At 44.7% G+C, this 17833-nt stretch overlaps 1 protein-coding gene across 1 annotated transcript; it reads left to right on the plus strand.

Annotated features, from left to right (window-relative positions):
* The first annotated feature begins 233 nt into the window (after window positions 1-233).
* PDCL3 (phosducin like 3) lies at window positions 234-10948 on the plus strand. Its single transcript, XM_061431674.1, has 6 exons — window positions 234-343; window positions 3324-3453; window positions 6581-6671; window positions 6846-6989; window positions 7955-8163; window positions 10564-10948. Exons 1-6 carry the CDS (start codon window positions 338-340, stop codon window positions 10704-10706), a joined length of 723 nt encoding a protein of 240 aa, XP_061287658.1. The 5' UTR covers window positions 234-337; the 3' UTR covers window positions 10707-10948.
* The last annotated feature ends 6885 nt before the right edge of the window (window positions 10949-17833 follow it).

Here is a 17833-nt window from a genome sequence, read left to right on the forward strand (position 1 = left end):
CCGACACCATTGGATCCGTGCCTGGAGATGACACCTAGCCGCCGGGTACCTCCTCGATTCGGTCCCACCGTTCGGCGGCCGAAAACGTGTCCTAATAAGGTTCAGTTCAGCAGCGGCCGGGATTAGCTCGGAGTCACACGAGTGGGCGTGTCCACCCTCTCGCCTGGGCGCAGCCTCGGAGGAGAACTCACCTCCCCCCGGCCCCGCCCTATTCTCTCCCGGAGGGCGGGGCGAAGGGCAGGCTGGGAGAGGAGGCGAGTGGCGCCTGCGCGTGCGCGGTAGAGAGCTCACGGGCCGGGTGGCTGTGGCCGGCAGGGCCCTAGCGATTTGACAGAAAATGCAGGTGAGCAAGCCGGGGTTGGGGTAGGGGGCTCGATGCCTGGAGGCTGCGGCCGCTCGTTTTGCCCCTCTCGGTCCATGCGGGCGGCTGCCTGTCCTTGCCGGGCCTGTGGGAAGTGCCGGGCGCCTCAGGTTCGGAGTGGCCACGCGAGTGGAGGCCAGCGCAGGCGCAGTGCTGACGGGCGGGCGTGGTTCCGCGGGTACGCGGGCTGGGCGTGCCCGCTCCCCTCCGTGTGTCCCACCCCCGAATCTCATCTTTGAGGGTAGTTCTCCGTGAGGTCGGCTACCCTGGGCCTGTGCAGGCCTCCGGATCTTACCTGACAGAGTTACTTCCTCCTTGTTAACTTTCATAGCGAGCACCTGAATGGGTGCGTTATGAACCCCCTTCACGGATGCGGAAGCTGAGGCTCGGACAGTTGGAGGGCTGAGCAGGTCGCATAACATAACCTGTGTTCTTGACCCTGCCTAGAGCTGAGTGAGGGGTTTCAACATCCTTCCCTCTCTGCCATCCAATGCTGGTGTACAGGTCGAGGTGCGTCCACTGTGGACCCTAGAGTCCAGCCTGAGGGTCCTTCTGCCCAGTTATTAATACTTTCCCTTTTAAAATGGATAAAACCAAATCCCTCAGTTTTGTTCTTTTATTGTATCAGGAATTTACTAATGCAATTTGACTAAAACCCGTGGTTCAGTTCAGTTGTTCAGTCGTGTCCGACTCTTTGCGACCCCATGGACCACAGCACGCCAGGCCTCCCCGTCCATCACCAACTCCCGGAGTCCACCCAAACCCATGTCCATTGGGTCGGTGATGCCATACAACCATCTCATCCTCTGTTGTCCCCTTCTCCTTCTGCCCTCAATCTTTCCCAGCATCAGGGTCTTTTCAAATGAGTCAGCTCTTCCCATCAGGTGGCCAAAGTATTGGAGTTTCAGCTTCAGCATCAGTCCTTCCAATGAATATTCAGGACTGATTTCCTTTAAGATGGACTGGTTGGATCTCCTTGCAGTCCAAGGGACTCTCAAGAGTCTTCTCCAACACCACAGTTCAAAAGCATCAATTCTTTGGTGGTCAGCTTTCTTTATAGTCCAATTCTCACATCCATACATGACCACTGGAAAAACCATAGCCTTGACTAGACAGACCTTTGTTGACAAAGTAATGTCTCTGCTTTTCAATATGCTGTCTAGGTTGGTCATAACTTTCCTTCCAAGGAGTAAGCGTCTTTTAATTTCATGGCTGCAGTCACCATTGGCAGTGATGGAAAAGTGAAAAAAAAAAAAGATACCATGAAAATGGATGCTTTTATGAGAAAATCTCTGACGACTCAGTTTGGTTACTGTTAAAGGACCCTCCTCCAAAGGTCATTCTGCTCTCTCCTAGATCTCCCTGTGGTCTGGAATCCTGATGAACTCATCTCTGACTCAGTGGCAGAAGGGAAATGGAGTTAGTGTGGGTTTGATTGGGGTTGGAGAGGTTTGTTGTTGTTCAGTCTCTCAGTTGTGTTGGACTCTTTGTGACCCCATGGACTGCAGCAGGCCGGGCTCCCCAGTCCTTCACCACCTCTTGAAGGTTGCTCAAACTCATGTCCACTGAGTTAATGCCATACAACCATCTCATCCTCTATTGTCCCCTTCTCCTCCTGCCTTCAGTCTTTCCCAGCATCAGGGTCTTTTCCAGTGAGTCGGCTCTTCGCATCAGGTGGCCAAAGGATTGAAGCTTCAACTTCATCATCAATCCTTCCAATGAATATTCAGGGCTGGAGAGGATGATCATCTCCAAATACAGTGTGTCTGATGAAGAGGAAATTCAGGGCTGCCCTGGCCTCCTTTGTGTTCTCTGTCCTTCAGGCTCCTGCTCAAAAATGTCGTGTCTTAAGAGGCCTTCCTGACCACCCAGTGGAAGGGATTCTGTTTGTTTCTCTTTGATATATTTCAGCAGGACTGGCTAGGGAACTGGGGGTAGAGCCTGGTTATCCCAGTGCCCTTTCCATAGCTTCCTGGTTTCATATTCCAGACCTGCCAAGACATGCCAAACCAGGGTTTGGGCAGCCGTGTTCTGGAGCTAGGAGCCCACCTTGGCATTTCTTTTTCTGATAGTTGATCCTGGTAAGTTTGACTTGTTCCATCCTGCCAGTGTCTTCCTTAATGCCATGGCTCTCCCAAGTTTGTGAGGATTAACTAGGTAGGTACAGGTCAAGAACTTTGTGGTGTCCCCAGCATGTAGGATCATCATGCTGATCAGTAAGCATCAGCTATTGACACTTCTCCATGGTGTCTCAGCTCTTCCTCTTAGCCTTGGCCTTCAGGGAATCAGTCAGGCTGTCTTCCTTCTGATTTTCTTGCAGCCACTCAGGACTTTGGAATACTCTATATCTTGTACACGGGCCCTTTGCACAGGCCCTTCTGCCTGGAAAGTAATTTCCAAAATTTTCACTCCTCTGGTTCCCTCTCACCCTCCATTCACAGTTAAATGTTGCCTCGTCTGAGAGAACGTCTTTACCCATCCTGTGGACTGCACGCCCCCTGAAAGTCTAGCTCAGCAGCCTGGTCAGTGCATTTGTCATAACGTATAATCTATTTCTTTGTATATTTAATTACTCACTGACTATTTCTTTCTCTCACCTGTAAAACTGGTGACTTTGGCATTCCTCGTGCTTCCCTACCATCTAGTACAATCATTACGTATAGTAGGTACTTAATAAATATCTGTTGAACAAATCACTGAGTCATTAATGAAAATTGACCAGAAGCCAGGTCAGAGCCTTGCCATCAGCATGGATGTCAGTCTTGACGTCATAGCATGATTTTTACCCTAAGACAAGAAGATTGGAACAGGGGTTGTATGTCTTTTGACACATTCCCAGAAATAGACCTCAGAATAATTGGTGTGAAATCCCCTTCTTACCACTTTCCCATTTGGACCCTGTCCAACATCGCCCTCCACAGTGGCCTTGGCCCTCACAGTACCCTTGGTCCACCTCCTCTAGGACCCCAACGCAGACACCGAGTGGAATGACATCTTACGCAAAAAAGGCATCTTGCCTTCAAAGGAAGATTTGAAAGATCTGGAGAAGGAGGCAGAAGAAGAGGAGCAGCGGATCCTCCAGCAGTCCATTGGTGAGCTTACCTGTGTTTGTGATTCTGTGTCTGTCTGCTTAGGAAACCCTTGGCAAGCCTCTAACTGCTTCAGTAGAAGGATCCTCTGAGCGAGAGTTGGGAGCAGGGATTGAAGTGCTGGGCTGGACACTGCCTCTGGGCCCTCCAGCAGGGCATCTCTGGCTTCATCTTCCTGGGCCATAGAACTGGGGGCACTTCAGAGGCTCCCTCCATCTCCACAGTTCCTACTCTGTGTCTTTCTTCAGGGTTATCAGCACATGATAACTCTGAAGAAAATATTTCTGAGTCTCCACCTTTTGGTCAGTGATGCAGATTAGTTAATGTCATGGAAATCTGCCCAGAAGTTTTTACTGTTTGTAGTCTCCCGAGAAAGCAAAAAAGTGAGGTCACTCAGTCGTATCTGACTCTTTGCAACCCCATGGACTGTAGCCCACCAGGGTCCTCCTTCCTTGGGATTTTCCAAGCAAGAATACTGGAGTGGATTGCCATTTCCTTCTCCAGGAGATCTTCCCAACCCAGGGATTGAACCCGGGTCTCCCGCATCGTAGGCAGATGCTTTACCGTCTGAGCCACCAGGGAAGTCATAGTCTCCTGAGTGTATGCTTTATCTTTGTGGTTGGATTGGGAATATGAAAATAACTTGATTCGGGGAAACATAAGATGCTTGTGGTGCATGCGGTCTAAGGTCTTTGTCACAGGTAGGTATACCAATTGAATTGGAATCCCTTGCGGTGCTTGTCAAAAAAACAAGCAAACAAACAAAACACAACAGCGCACAGTCCCTACTGAATCAGAATCTCTGGGGGAAGGCCAGGAATGTGCATATTAAGCCAGTGCCTCAGAGAGTTTCTGATTCACACCAAAGTTTGAGAACCGTTGATCACAGGAGCTAGGACTTCTGTCCCATGTTGACATGTTAGGGCTGATTTAGAGGAGAATTGATTACACAGCGTTTATCCAGCAAGTGTAATAAATTCTATCCAGTTACTGAAGGACTGCTGTGCGCTGTGTGTTTTCTAGGCACTGGGGCTTTATCTGTGTGTGGGCCAGCCAAAACACCCTATCCTCTTGGAGCTTATGTTCCAATGGAGGAGACAGACAGTAAATGATACATGAGTGAAATATAGGAAAATAAGGCAGGAAGGGGTTGGAGGAGAAAGTGAAAGTCGCTCAGTTGTGTCCAACTCTTTGTGACCCCATGAAATGTAGTCTGCCAGGCTCCTCTGTCCATAGAATTGTCCAGGCAAAATACTGGAGTGGGTAGCCGTTCCCTTCTCCAGAGGATCTTCCCAACCCAGTGATCGAACCCAGGTCTCCCTCATTGCAAGTGGATTCTTTACCATCTGAGCCACCAGAAAAGCCCTGGTGGGTATAAGGTTGGAGGAGGGGTGGGTATAATTCTAGAGGGTCAGAGAGGGCCTCATTGGGAGTGACATTTGAGTAGACCTGAGGGAGGCAAATGAGCAAGTGGGAAGCATGTTGGAGGATATGCCAGGAGGCCAGGGGGACTGGGAGACAGAAACAGGAGATTCAGAACAGGCAGGGGTCAGACATTTAGGACATTCTAGCTTCTAGTGTGGACCTTGGCTGCGATGTCTAATGAGGTGGGCATCATTGGAGGTTTGAACAGAGGAGGGACGTGCCCTCTGTGTTGACAGCACCTTCCTGTTGTTGTCTTACTGAGTGTGGACTGTCGGGGCAGGGCAGGAGGTGGGGACCCCAGGTGAAACGACGGTAGTGGTGCCCTTGGCAAGTGATGCCGTTGGCTTGGACCAGAGTAGTGGGTGGAAGTGGCCAGATCTGGGTGTATTTTGAAGGTAGGACTGACGGGATTTGCTTATGGATCCTGTGATGGGTGTGAGAGCAAGTAAGGCAAAGATGACTGCAAGGCTCTGGGCTTGAGTGGCCAGAAGGATGGAGTCACCACCTGAGATGAGCAGGGCTTGGGCAGGAGCAGGTTTGGAGGTGAAGATCAGGAACTCGATTTAAGACGTAGTCACTTTGAGATTTCTTATTAGACAAATACAGATGGTAGGTGAGCAGTTGGGAATGTTTTCTTAAATCAGAAATAAGGGTTAGAGGCATACATTTGGGAGTTGTCAGCATGTCAGTGGGTTTTAAAGCTGTGAGATACAGTCACCAAGGGAGCGGGTACAGGTGAGGAAGGAAAGGAGTCCAGTCAACAGAGGGACCAGGGGAGGGGCCAGGAGGGAGGAGAAAAAGAGGCCAGAGGAAGATGGACTTTCAGAGAGGAGGCAGTGATGGATTAGGCCAAATATGCTCATCGGTTGAGAAAAGAGGTCATTACTGACTTTGGTAAGAGCAGGTTTGGGTCATGTTAGGGTGGGAGTCAGGGGACAAAAACCTGATTGGATGTCAAGAAGCAAGAGTCTTTATGGCAATAAAAACAAAATACAGATTTTTACAGCCATTGATAAAAAAGAGAAGCGAGAGCTGCCTACCACTCACAAGAGAAGACCAGGTGATAATCCCTTTACCTCTAGCAAAGGTGTGCTGGGGAGGACCCCAGAGGGTATCCCACCTTCTTGGAGGCATGAGAACTGTTACGTACCTGTCCCTGAGCATCAGGGACTTGCAGATCAGGCCACTTGAGCTCAGGCTAATACACCTCTCTCCTTTTATAAATTTGGGAAACTTTCCTGTTTGTATCCTTCTCGTTGTGTTAATGTAAGAGAGCCAGGCTGGCTGATCTTTTAAACATGCTCTCCCATTCTTAGTTACCGTGTAACACCTTGGATGTGTGCCTGCGTTCTAAGTCGCTTTAGTCGTGTCCGACTGTTGGTGACCCCACGGACTGTAGCCCACCAGGCTCCTCTGTTCATGGGGTTCTCCAGGCAGGAATACTGGACTGGGTTGCCGTGCCCTTCTCCAGGGGGTCTTCCCGACCCAGGGATTGAACTCACATCTCTAAACATTCTGCTTTGGCAGATGAGTTCTTTACTGGTAGTGTAACACCTTAACTACTTTTTATTTTGGTTTTGATGGGCTAGGGGCCTTTTGGTATTGCATGCACTCCTTTAGGAGAAAAGTGAAGGAGAAAAGACCCAAAATGCATCTTCATTCATCTTTTACATTTTTGGTTTTTCGCCAACTCAATGACATTCAGTGAAAACATATGAAGACATGACTTTGGAAGAACTGGAGGATAATGAAGACGAATTTAATGAGGAAGACGAACGTGCAATTGAAATGTACAGGTTAGTGCCACCCAGAGGGACTGCTTGGTTTTTCATGAGGCACTGTAATGTGCGTCCTCTGAAATAAACCTGGCACATAAGTAAGTAAACCTGGACCTTTACGGTTTGCCGTGTGACAGGGGTGTGTGCGAGCGCGTGTGTGTAAGATGTCTCTCTCCTCCTCCTGTCGTGCAGGCAGCAAAGGCTGGCCGAATGGAAAGCGACCCAACTGAAGAACAAATTTGGAGAGGTTTTGGAAATCTCTGGAAAGGATTATGTTCAAGAAGTTACCAAAGCTGGTGAGGGCTTGTGGGTCATCCTGCACCTTTACAAACAAGGGTGAGCTGATCTGATGTGTGTGTGTGTGCGTGCTCAGTCTCTCAGTCATGTCTGATTCTCTGTGACCCCACGGACTGTAGCCTGCCAGGCTTCTCTGTCCATGGGATTTCCCAGGCAAGAATACTGCAGTGAGCTGCCATTTCCTTCTCCAGGGGAATCTTCCTGACCCAGGGATCAAACCTGCAAGTCCCGTGTCTCCTGCTTTGTCAGGGGGTGTTCTTTACTTCTGAGCCACCTGGGAAGCCCTGATGCCTGTCTTTAAATATTAATTTGAATTTATGTCTTGAACATCTCAGGCTTACTTCACACCAGAGGGTTTTTTTAACTAATGTTTTATGTGTTTTTGCAGATTTGCCCAAATGTTATTGTCTAATTTTTGTCTTAGGACTTTCAGATTAATATATGTGACTAATACAAGTGGCTTTATTAAATTGTAGCAGAACAGACTTTTTTTTAAATTGTGAATGAATTCCTCAATCACTCGTCCCTCTGAGAAAACTCCAGCGTCTCACGACTCCGTGTCGTGAGTCACTCTCCTCGATGGCGCGGGTGACCTTTGTGAGCATTGTCCATGGCAAGTGGTGCAGAGAGCCCCTAGCGCCTCACCTTCAGTTTTGCTCCCTCCGTGTGGAGTCCAGTGCTTGTGTAGGAGTTCCTTTCAAGCAAGAAGTGCGTCCTGAATCACACATTCTAAGCCTTGGATGGTCTCTCCTTTAGAAAAGCAAGACAATTATCTTTTACAGTGGAGCTGCTTTTCTGACTTACTCGGTCAAATTAAATTGCACTTTGGCTTTTGAACACTTTGCCCAAACCTATTAGAAAATTTTTAAACACCGTCTGTTCATCTTGGCTGGAGTAGCAGAAGCACTTGTGAAGTTGTCATGAGGTTTTCTATGGGGCATTAGGGCGGCTGAGGTTTACTGTACGCAGACGCAAACTCACAGTTGCTCCTCTTTATTTCACAGGATTCCCCTCTGTGCCCTGATAAATCAGCACTTGAGTGCACTCGCCAGGAAGTTTCCTGATGTCAAGTTTATCAAAGCCATTTCAACCACCTGCATACCCAATTACCCTGATAGGAATCTGCCCACGGTATTTGTGTACCTTGAAGGTGACATCAAGGCTCAGTTTATCGGACCTCTGGTGTTTGGTGGCATGAACCTGACTTTGGACGGTAAGGACTCTTCCACACGTGAGGGATGGGGAGGGAGTGCATCTGCTGTTAAGGGTGCCTGTTTCCTAGACGCGGTGGGATGACTTGTCATAGAGTCACCTTTGTCCCGTGTGAGTGATTGTGAAAAGGGAAGAACATTGAATCTGTCATCTTAGATGAGTCATTGGGAGCAATTACAACTGGACTCTCAGTTAAAAGAGGGCACAGTGGATTTTAAAATATTTAATATTATTGTCTGTGCTGTTTTACTTGTCCCTATAGTTGAATATGTTTGTTTTTTAGTTATAACTCAAGAGCACATCATTCATTTCTTATTTAATTCACCCACATTTATTAGTGACAGATGTTTATATGTAAATATACATAAATATATGTAAATTTATACATATATAAGTCTCTATAAAAATATTTTTTTCAGTTGAAAGGAAGCTTTTAAATGAAAAGTTTATTTAATTCTGCCTCTTAACTCCTAAAGGATATATCTTTTATTTTTTTCTACTTGTGAAAAAGGAGGTATTAAAATACATATGCACACATAATATGTGGGAGAGAAGCTGAGGCCTATGAGCTTCCTACTAGGTCAGATTCTTTATCTCTTTAGTGCAGTGATATGTCCAACTATGCTTTAGTTAGTAGCCTTTAAAAACATATATTAAAATATGACTTTATATTCTACTTTATATAACTATATAAGATATTCAACTGGGAAACGTGTGAACAGATACATAGATGCATATATATATCAGTTTTGCTTTATTCCAATGTTCAAAGGTGTATGATATTTCAAACTAAGTATGTGTTTTGCCTCTTATTTTGATCTTTGAACATAGCATTAGGGGAGAGAGATAGGTATACAATAATAATTATAGTCTTTGTTTCTAGAAAAAGTCTCATTTGTAGGCCAGGCTCCATGGAATTCTCCAGGCAAAAATACTGGAGTGGGTTGCCATTCCCTGCTCCAGGGGATCTTCGCAACTCAGGGCTTGAACCTGGGTCTCCTGCATTGCTGGCAGATTCTTTACTGTCTGTCTGAGCCACCAGGAAAGCCCCATATAAATGAACATTAACATTAAATACAATCACTTATGCACACGCATGTACGTGTGAATCTAAATACATCCTTAAGAATCAGAAATCCTAAGAATTTTTTTTTGAGAAATTTATTGAATTTTTTTGTCATTGAATGAAGATACCTAGAGCTGAAAATACTGATGCTGTTCATCTCCGTGGAACACTGAATTAATGTGATTTCAGTAAAATTGGTTTTCAGATTTTTAAAAAAATATGTTGGGCTGCACTGGATCTTAGTTGTAGCATTCAAGGTCTAGTTCACTGATTGGGGATCGAACCCAGGCCCCTTGCATTGGGAGCATGGAGTCTTAACCACTAGACCATCAGGGAAGTCCCTGGTTTTCAGATTTTAATAGAAGTTTCCTAATTAGTAGAGCATCAGTTTAAACCAGACTGTTTGGTGTAGAATCTTTCTGACAGTCTCTCACTCCTGCCTGGGTAGAAAAATATATCACTTGATTTTGCTTCACAGTGTCTCACACCAATGTGGATTTTCACTGATTATAAGAGGGTCAAATATAGGATACTTTTGCCACCTGATGCGAAGAGCTGACTCATTGGAAAAGACCCTGATGCTGGGAAAGATTGAGGGCAGGAAGAGAAGGGGACCACAGAGGATGAGATGGTTGGATGGCATCACCGACTCAATGGACGTGGGTTTGGGCGGACTCTGGGAGTTGGTGATGGACAGGGAGGCCTGGTGTGCTGCGGTTCATGGGGTCACAAAGAATCGGACATGACTGAGCGACTGAACTTAACTAAACTGAAAATATAGGAGCTAAGCCTTTAATCACTGATTCTTTTTTTTCTGACACTTTTAAGAATTATTACTACTTGGAACAAATGTATCAATCCTAGCATGTCATCATACATTGAGCCTTTGACTCTAATAGGTTGAGATATTGGACATTAGGTTTAAGAATTTCCTTTTGCTAAATAAAATTGGATTTAATAATTACATTGCCAGCAAGACTGTGAAAAGTATTTTCTTAATATATTTCATGCTGATTTCTTTCCTGGGACATTGTGTAAGCCAAGAAGCTAGCTGTGAGAAGATGGGTTTAGTCCTTGGGTTTTTATTAGTTATCCTGGAGGTTCAAATGTATGTAATATTTCATCTCATTTTATGAAAAGTTTCTGCAGGTGTTTTTTTTTTTCCTTCTTAAGGGTCTGATTTTTTTTTCCCCTTTCTTCCAGGTACCTTATAATTATGACCCTCAAATTGTCATCAAGTGTGGATGGTCATAGTTTCTGCTTAGAAAAACACTGTGGCTTGAGGTTCCCACTCAGGCTGAGTCTTAGGCAATTTGCTTTTTCTTTATCATGCAGAGTTGGAGTGGAAGTTGTCTGAGTCTGGAGCCATCAAGACGAGCCTGGAGGAGAACCCCAAGAAGCCCGTGGAAGACGTGCTGCTGTCTGCGGTGCGGTGCTCTGTCCCTGCCAAGAGGGACAGCGATTCTGAGGATGACTGAGGCCGTGGCCCTGGTAACCTGCTGAACTTTCCCAATGGGATACAGCATCTGAACTTTTTTTAAAAAAGGAAAAAGTAGGAACGTATACTGTGTTTTTTTTAGTCCTTTATATTACATTCTGAATCTCATAGATCTCAGAAATAATCATTGCTGGGAATCCTTTTAAATTTCTGGGGACTGTCTTTTTAAATTAATAGTATTTCCTTAAGAAAAAAATAAAAGCCAGATATTAGTTTGGCAGATGTCTATGTTTTCCTCGCTTGTATTTTAGGTCAGCTGTAAGACTATTCACTATTCGTTCACATAAAACTATTAAAAAAGAAAGAGAGATTTTTTTTTAAATAATGTGAGTAAATTATATGGTGGAAAATGGCAAGCTAAGCTTTGCATTTATATTATTATTTGTTTTTATTTTTTTATAGGGCTAGCAATAAGATTATTAACTCAAAGTAATGTTGCTAGCAAGAAGTATTAATATTTATCCTGCTTAGAAGAAATAGCCAATAATTTTTTGAAATACTGTCTTATCAAAGTCTAAAAGATTAGGCTTATCAAACTAAAAGATTCCAATTTACTGCCATTTGGGGTTAAATAGTTTTTCTAGTTAAGATAATTTTTTGTTTTCAGGCTGTTGAGATGTGAGCTAATCTCAATTACTGTAAAAGGTGTCACCTGAGACTCTTTTTTGGAAATAAATAGATATAAGCACACACAGAGATAGCCAAAGTGTCTCTCAATCAGTCAGTAAAAAACAGAACAGAGTGTTTTCTGAACCAGAATCCTCTTAGCATTTACCACTTCTCGTCAAATTGACATTAACAGAATAATCAGGGGGACTGTTGTTCCCTTATACTTGTGTTGAGTAATGTTGTGCTCACTACACCACACATAGCAAAGACTCCTGGTTTGAATCTTTAAAAAATATGGATCAGCGAGGACACAGAGTTCCTTCAGATTATTGTTTTTTTTTTTTTTTGTGCTATCATTCAGAAAGAAACAAGCAGCTGTGACCCATGTGATCTGTCAGAAGTATCTGCATTACTGACTTTATTTTTATATACATGTGAGAGCCAACACTTCTGATGGAAACTTCAAGAAATCCTTGAAGGATTTCTCATGGAATTTTAATTGCAAGGTGGAAATAAGCTTGGTCAGGCCTGTCACTCATCTGCTGGTCCCATGGCTTAGATTTTCTGTTGTCAGCAGAGTGAAGTGCAGTGGGGAAGGTGTGACTGCCATGTTGGTCAAGAGGTGCGGTGCGTACTCTTTCCCCAGGGGACAGGTGTGTATGAACGCGGCAGGCCTCATTCCGCTGAGGAGCCCATTCAGGGTGTCATTCTCAACATACGCTATACCACTTTGATCTTTGTTCCTGTGACATCTTTCGTTCATGCCAGACTAAGGTGTTGAGTTTGTGCTCAAAGGCTCAGGTGACTTGGTTCATGCTCCCTGTCTGGACATACAGCTCCCAGACCCCAGAAAGCTGTTTAGTCGTGCTGACTGAACTTGACTTAAAAATGCAGAGAAAGAACAGCATCTTTGTCCTAATATTAGAATTGTAATTTTGAACCTAACCTGCAAATTTCTACAGGTTGGTTAGTTCTGGGAGACTTCCCCGTATTCCTTACCATTAACTCCTGTTTCATTTGGAGCGTTTGTGATGTGATGGAGATGATACAGCTTGGTTCTGAAGCACTGAGTTTGTCTCAGTCCACAGCAGAAACACACAGTGACCAGGGAAAACCGGCAAGAAAGATCTCGACAGTCTGTCTTCTGGTGTTGGGAGGGAACAGTTATGGGGAAGGGGTGTTGAGCAGGTGCTAGGTCACCCTTTCTATAGTGATATTGGTGAGAAATGTTTTCAGGAAGTTGGGGTGGTAAGTAGTTTGGGAGAAGTAACTTAATAAGACTGTAGACTCACCCCTTGGTATCCGTGATAGTTGGCTCCAGGGCCCCATGGGGCGTCTGCAGATGCTCAGGTCCTTGCAGCCGGCTCTCCATGTCATCAGTCCATGGTTTGTTGGACCTGCAGATGTGGAACCAGCAGACACAAATCCGCTGCTGTGCTGTGCTGTGCTGAGTTGTGTTCGACTCTGTTACCCATGGACTATAGCCCACCAGGCTGTTCTGTCCACTGGAGTGGGTTGCCATTTCCTCCTCCGGGGATCTTTCCAGCCCAGCGATCCAACCCATGTGTCGTGTCTGCGCTGCATTGGCAGATGGGTTCTTTACTGCTGAGCCACCTGAGAAGCTGACTGTAATCAAATACAGTTGATTTTTCCTAGTTTTCCTTATTTTGTAGAGAAGAAAAAGGATAGAGTTAGGATGTACACAACTACCTCATTGCAAACCTAAATTTATAGCCCCCTGTCCTGACATTGCCACAACAGTGGCTTCCTGGGGCGTCTTCTTTCCAAAGTGCCTCAGAGAACTCGTCTTGCATGCAGCAGACACTTTGTGAGAGACAGAAAGGGCTTAGAAGGGGGTCCTTCATCCCTAATGCCTCAGTTTTTCACCATTTATTGCCTCCAGCTTTAAATTTACTTTTCTTATATCACAAGCCCCGATTTTGCCAATGCAGTTCTCAAGCACAGCGGGCCGTGTGTGTTGTGACTGGGCTGCCTGTTTTAGAAACATGTTCTGTGAGAGTGCTCTTGTCCTCCTTGTGAAACCAGCTGTTACTCATAAACAAACACAACCTTTTAAACAGGTGGGTTTCGCCTGTCGCCTTCCTGATGTGTATATTCACTTGAGCCTAGGGTCCCGGCTTTCCGCCCTCTGCACGCTGCCCCAGCTCGCTGACTGCACAAGGGACCTGTCACTTGCGTGCTGCTAGGAGTTCCCCAGGGTCCATTCTCACCGCCCATCCCTGCAGCAGCCTCGTCTTTGTGCATTCAGTGTCCAGTGAAGATGGGTCTGCCTTCCACGGCCAAGCTGTCCTTCTATACTTTTGACCCTATTTTCTCCCACATTCTTTCAAGACTTTATTCCAGTAAATTATTGCCTTATCTCGGTCTCTCCCTTGATGTGGGGCCTCAGGCTATAAGTGTTGGGATTGGTAATAGAGACTGCTCCCTGCCTGTCAAGGACCAGGATTCTCCAACTCTGCTCCAGCAGCTAAAGGATTAAACTCCCAGCCTCCGTTGGAGCTGCGGGTTGCCAGAGGCAGGTGGGCAGAAGTTGGCTGGGAGTCCTGGGCACACTTCTTGGGCAGGGGAGCTGCTGTAGATGTGACTGCAGCCTACCTGTGCTGTAGGGTCTGCATACAGAGCCAGAGCATTGAGGGTGGTATTTTTGATGATGTTGTGGAGCCTCTGTAGCCCGGCTCCCACCTGCCCTCCCTGGACTCTTTAATGGGAAAGAAGTAGCTTTCACCGTGGCCTCTTTTAGAAGCAGTTTATGCATCTCCTGCTAAAGCCCCCTGCCCATTGTCTGTCAAAACCACAACTGTCCTAGCTTTCTGCTCCCCGCTTTCAGGTTGCTAAACAAAGCAGAGCATTGTGTTCCCGGCCTCTGTGTCATCATCATCATCGCCCTTCGGAACTTCATGAGCCAGACCAGGACTTCCACTTTCGCCTGAGAAAGACCAGATACTCTGAACAGCTACCACCCACCTGGCAGTAACTCAAAATTGTTTCTTTAATGTTCATAAATGTATGGCTGAGCTGTCAAGAAAGGAATCCATTCTCTGAGGCAAAAAACGATGTGAAAACAAAACTGAAGAAAGACAAGCGAGCCCTCATCTCATGTACCCCCCGGAGCACCTACCAAGTCTTGGTGACACTGAGCACCTATGAGATTGAACTTGGGGGGTTAGCAGGAGGTAAGCCTTCAGGGAGGCCCCCTTGTAAACAGCTGGACTTCAGTCTTGTGGGGAGCTGGCACTAGTTGGAAAGGAAAACAGTCCCCCTCTGAAGTCACTTACACACCTTCCCTCCTGTGGATTTGAGTTCTCATGGTACCTGTGGTCTAAGCATTTCCCACGTGAAATTCTTAAACAGGTCCCGTTGTAATGGCCCTGAGACCAAGGTCAGAGCAACTGTATATGCACATGAGAACTCGGCTTTAATTTAGCACTCGACACTCTCCACAGGAACATGAGCTGAGAGTCATAAATCACAGGATGCCTCAAATAAGGCATCTCATATGAAACCCAGCAGAAAAGAGTGCAATCTTCCTGCAAGGAGTTAAGAGTAGTAGAATTTTCAAGACCAAAATATGAGCACATTTAATAGTTGTAAATAAGTAAAAGAGTAAAGAAGGGTTGCTTATATAAGTCCCTTATAAAAATAACTAATGGAAGAAAGAATTAATAAACTGGAAAGTAGTACCAAATAATTACCCATAGGCAGCACACAGAGACAAGTAGGTGGAAATAGACGTTAGATTAAGCGACGTGGAGGAGTGGTGAGAGTGTCTAACACGTCACTTGCAGTTTTAAAAAGCATATTAGAAATAAGTAACATTTGGAAAGATGAAGGTAGAATTTCCAGAAGTGATGAAAGGCATCAACCTTCAGATGCAGAAAGCTATACAAATTTCAACTGAGTTAAATGAAGTAAATCCACACCTCCATGTGTGTAATGAAACTAGAATATGGGAAAAATTTGTAACACAGTTGGAAAAGTCAGATTACCTGTAACAAACAGCAACAGTAAGGCTCACTATCTTCTCAGCAGTACATCGGTGAGAGCCAGAAGACTGTAATAGTATCTGTGGGCTACAAGGACGCAGCAACAAAAACTATCAACTAAATTGTTAACACCCAGTGAGGCTCTATTTTTTAAAGTATTTTATATTGGAGTATAGCCAATTAACAATGTTATGATAGTTTCATGTGGACAGAAAAGGGACTCAGCCATACATATGCATGTGTCCATTCTCCCCTAAATTCCCCTTCCATCCAGGTTGCCACATAACTTAATGAGGCACTATTTTAGGAGTGAAGATGTCATCAAAAGACTTCATTAAAGGAAATTTAGAGGATTTACTTTGTGCAGAAAGACAGGGATGAAAGCTCTGAGATTCAGGAAAGCATAGTGACCAAAAAAACACTTACGGTTAAATCTGAATGAGCATTAACTTTACAGAACAATACAAATGATGTCTTGTTTATGACATTAAGATGAACTGAAAAAATAGGACAAATTAGCACAGAAGTTGAAGGGGGCTTCATTGGAGTGTAAATGTTCTTAGATCCTTAAAAAGTATTCAAGAGGTTGGCAAAAATATGGTTAAAAACATTCAAATAACAGTAAAAATTTTTACATAATTTTAAAGTAGTGTGTCTGAGGGTGCTCAGTTAATTCAGTAAAAAGACTAGATTGAAGAATGAAAAGAAAAGGTAGAACCATAGAAAGTCCAAAGGTGCTAGAATCTAAACAGTGAGCACAATAAACGTAAATGGTGATGCTAACAGTGCTTGTCACCATATGACCTGCGGTCATGCTCTCAGGTGTTTCCCCAACTCACGGAAACTTATGTCCATACGAAAACACAAGTGTTTACGGCAGCTGTGTTTATAATGGCCAAAACTCACAACCACCAAAGTGTCTATCCGTAAATAAATGTGTAAACAAATTGTAATTGATAAAATGGAATGTAATTCAGCGATGAAATGAGCTACCAAGCCACAAAATCCACGGGTGCTAACTGAAATAAGCCAGTCTGAAAAGACTGTCGATTTTATGATTCTAATTATAAGACACTCTAGAGAAAGCAAAACTGGAGATGTTAAGAAAATCCATGGGGAAGAGGAGGGAAAGGTAGGGAGTGTGGGATTGACATGTACTCACCTCTGTGTTTAAGAGGTGGTCCCGTGGTGAAGACTTTCCCTTCCAAAGCAGGGGGTGCAGGTTTGATCCCTGGTCGGGCAGCTAAGATCCCACATGCCCCATGACCAAAAAAACCAAAACATAAAACAGAAGCAATATTGTGAGGAATTCAATAAAGACTTTAAAAAATGGTCCCCATCAAAAACAATCAATAAAATGGATAACCGACAAACCCACTGTATAAAATAGGGAATTCTACTCAATGTTATGTAACCACCTAAATAGGAAAAGAATTTGAAAAAGAATAATACGTTTTTATATATAACTGAATCATTTTGCTGTACACCTGAAACTATCACAGCATTGTTAACTATGCTCCAATATAAAATTAAAGAAAAAGGTCAAAGAAAAAAAAAAATCAGTGGTTCCAGGGGCTCAAGGGAATGGTGGTGGGTTGAATAGGTAAAATGCAGGATTTCTAGGACAGCGAAACTGTTCAGAGGGTGGGGGTGTGATGATACACATTTGTCAAAATCCATAGGGCTTTGCAGCACAAAGAGTGAATCTTTATGCAAGTTAAAAACAATCACATCAGGAGCTGGAATACATGGATGGAACACCGAACGACAAAACAACCTCGTGGAGGGAACTGGGGGAAGATAACCTTGGAAATGAGTAACCTTGGACCTAAGTAACCTTGGAAATGAGTGGAGTCTGTAAGATGAAGCCCAAGAGAAACTGCATGAGGACTGGGCTGCAGTTGATAAATTTCTCACACTGGTGCCTGTTAACAATTGTGATCCTGCTCTAATGTACTAGATTTAAACAAATGGAACCAGATGGTGGGAGCCAGGCTCCTCACTGTTATTTAGAGTGTGAGGTTACAGATAAGCCTAGAGTGATGCACCTAGAGTAATGGATTAGAGTTGGACCTTCCGTATGAACTCATACAGGCACAGCTAGTTACATATTTAGGTGGTGTGTATACACAGGTTTATCAGGGCTTCCCTGATAGCTCAGTTGGTAATCCACCTGTAATGCAGGAGACCCGGTTCTATTCCTGGGTCAGGAAGATCTGCTGGAGAAGGAATAGGCTACCTACTCTAGTACTCTTGGGCTTTCCTTGTGGCTCAGCTGGTAAAGAATCTGCCCACAATGCTGTACCTGGGTTGGAAAGATCCCCTGGAGAAGGGAAAGGCTACTCACTCCAGTATTATGGCCTGGAGAATTTCATGGACTATATAGTCTATGGGGCTGCAAAGTCTATGGGGTCGCAAAGGTCAGACACAACTGAGTGACTTTCACCTTCACATACACAGGTTAATAAACACATTTCCTTGTTCTGTCAGTTGA

The sequence above is a fragment of the Bos javanicus genome, chromosome 11 (assembly GCF_032452875.1).
Source record: "Bos javanicus breed banteng chromosome 11, ARS-OSU_banteng_1.0, whole genome shotgun sequence".
Classification (NCBI taxonomy): Eukaryota; Metazoa; Chordata; class Mammalia; order Artiodactyla; family Bovidae; genus Bos; species Bos javanicus.

Coding starts and splice junctions, on each gene's coding strand:
- PDCL3 (XM_061431674.1), top strand. Junction 6,672..6,845: donor CGTGCAATTGAAATGTACAG/GTTAGTGCCACC, acceptor CCTGTCGTGCAG/GCAGCAAAGGCTGGCCGAAT. Junction 8,164..10,563: donor CATGAACCTGACTTTGGACG/GTAAGGACTCTT, acceptor TTTATCATGCAG/AGTTGGAGTGGAAGTTGTCT.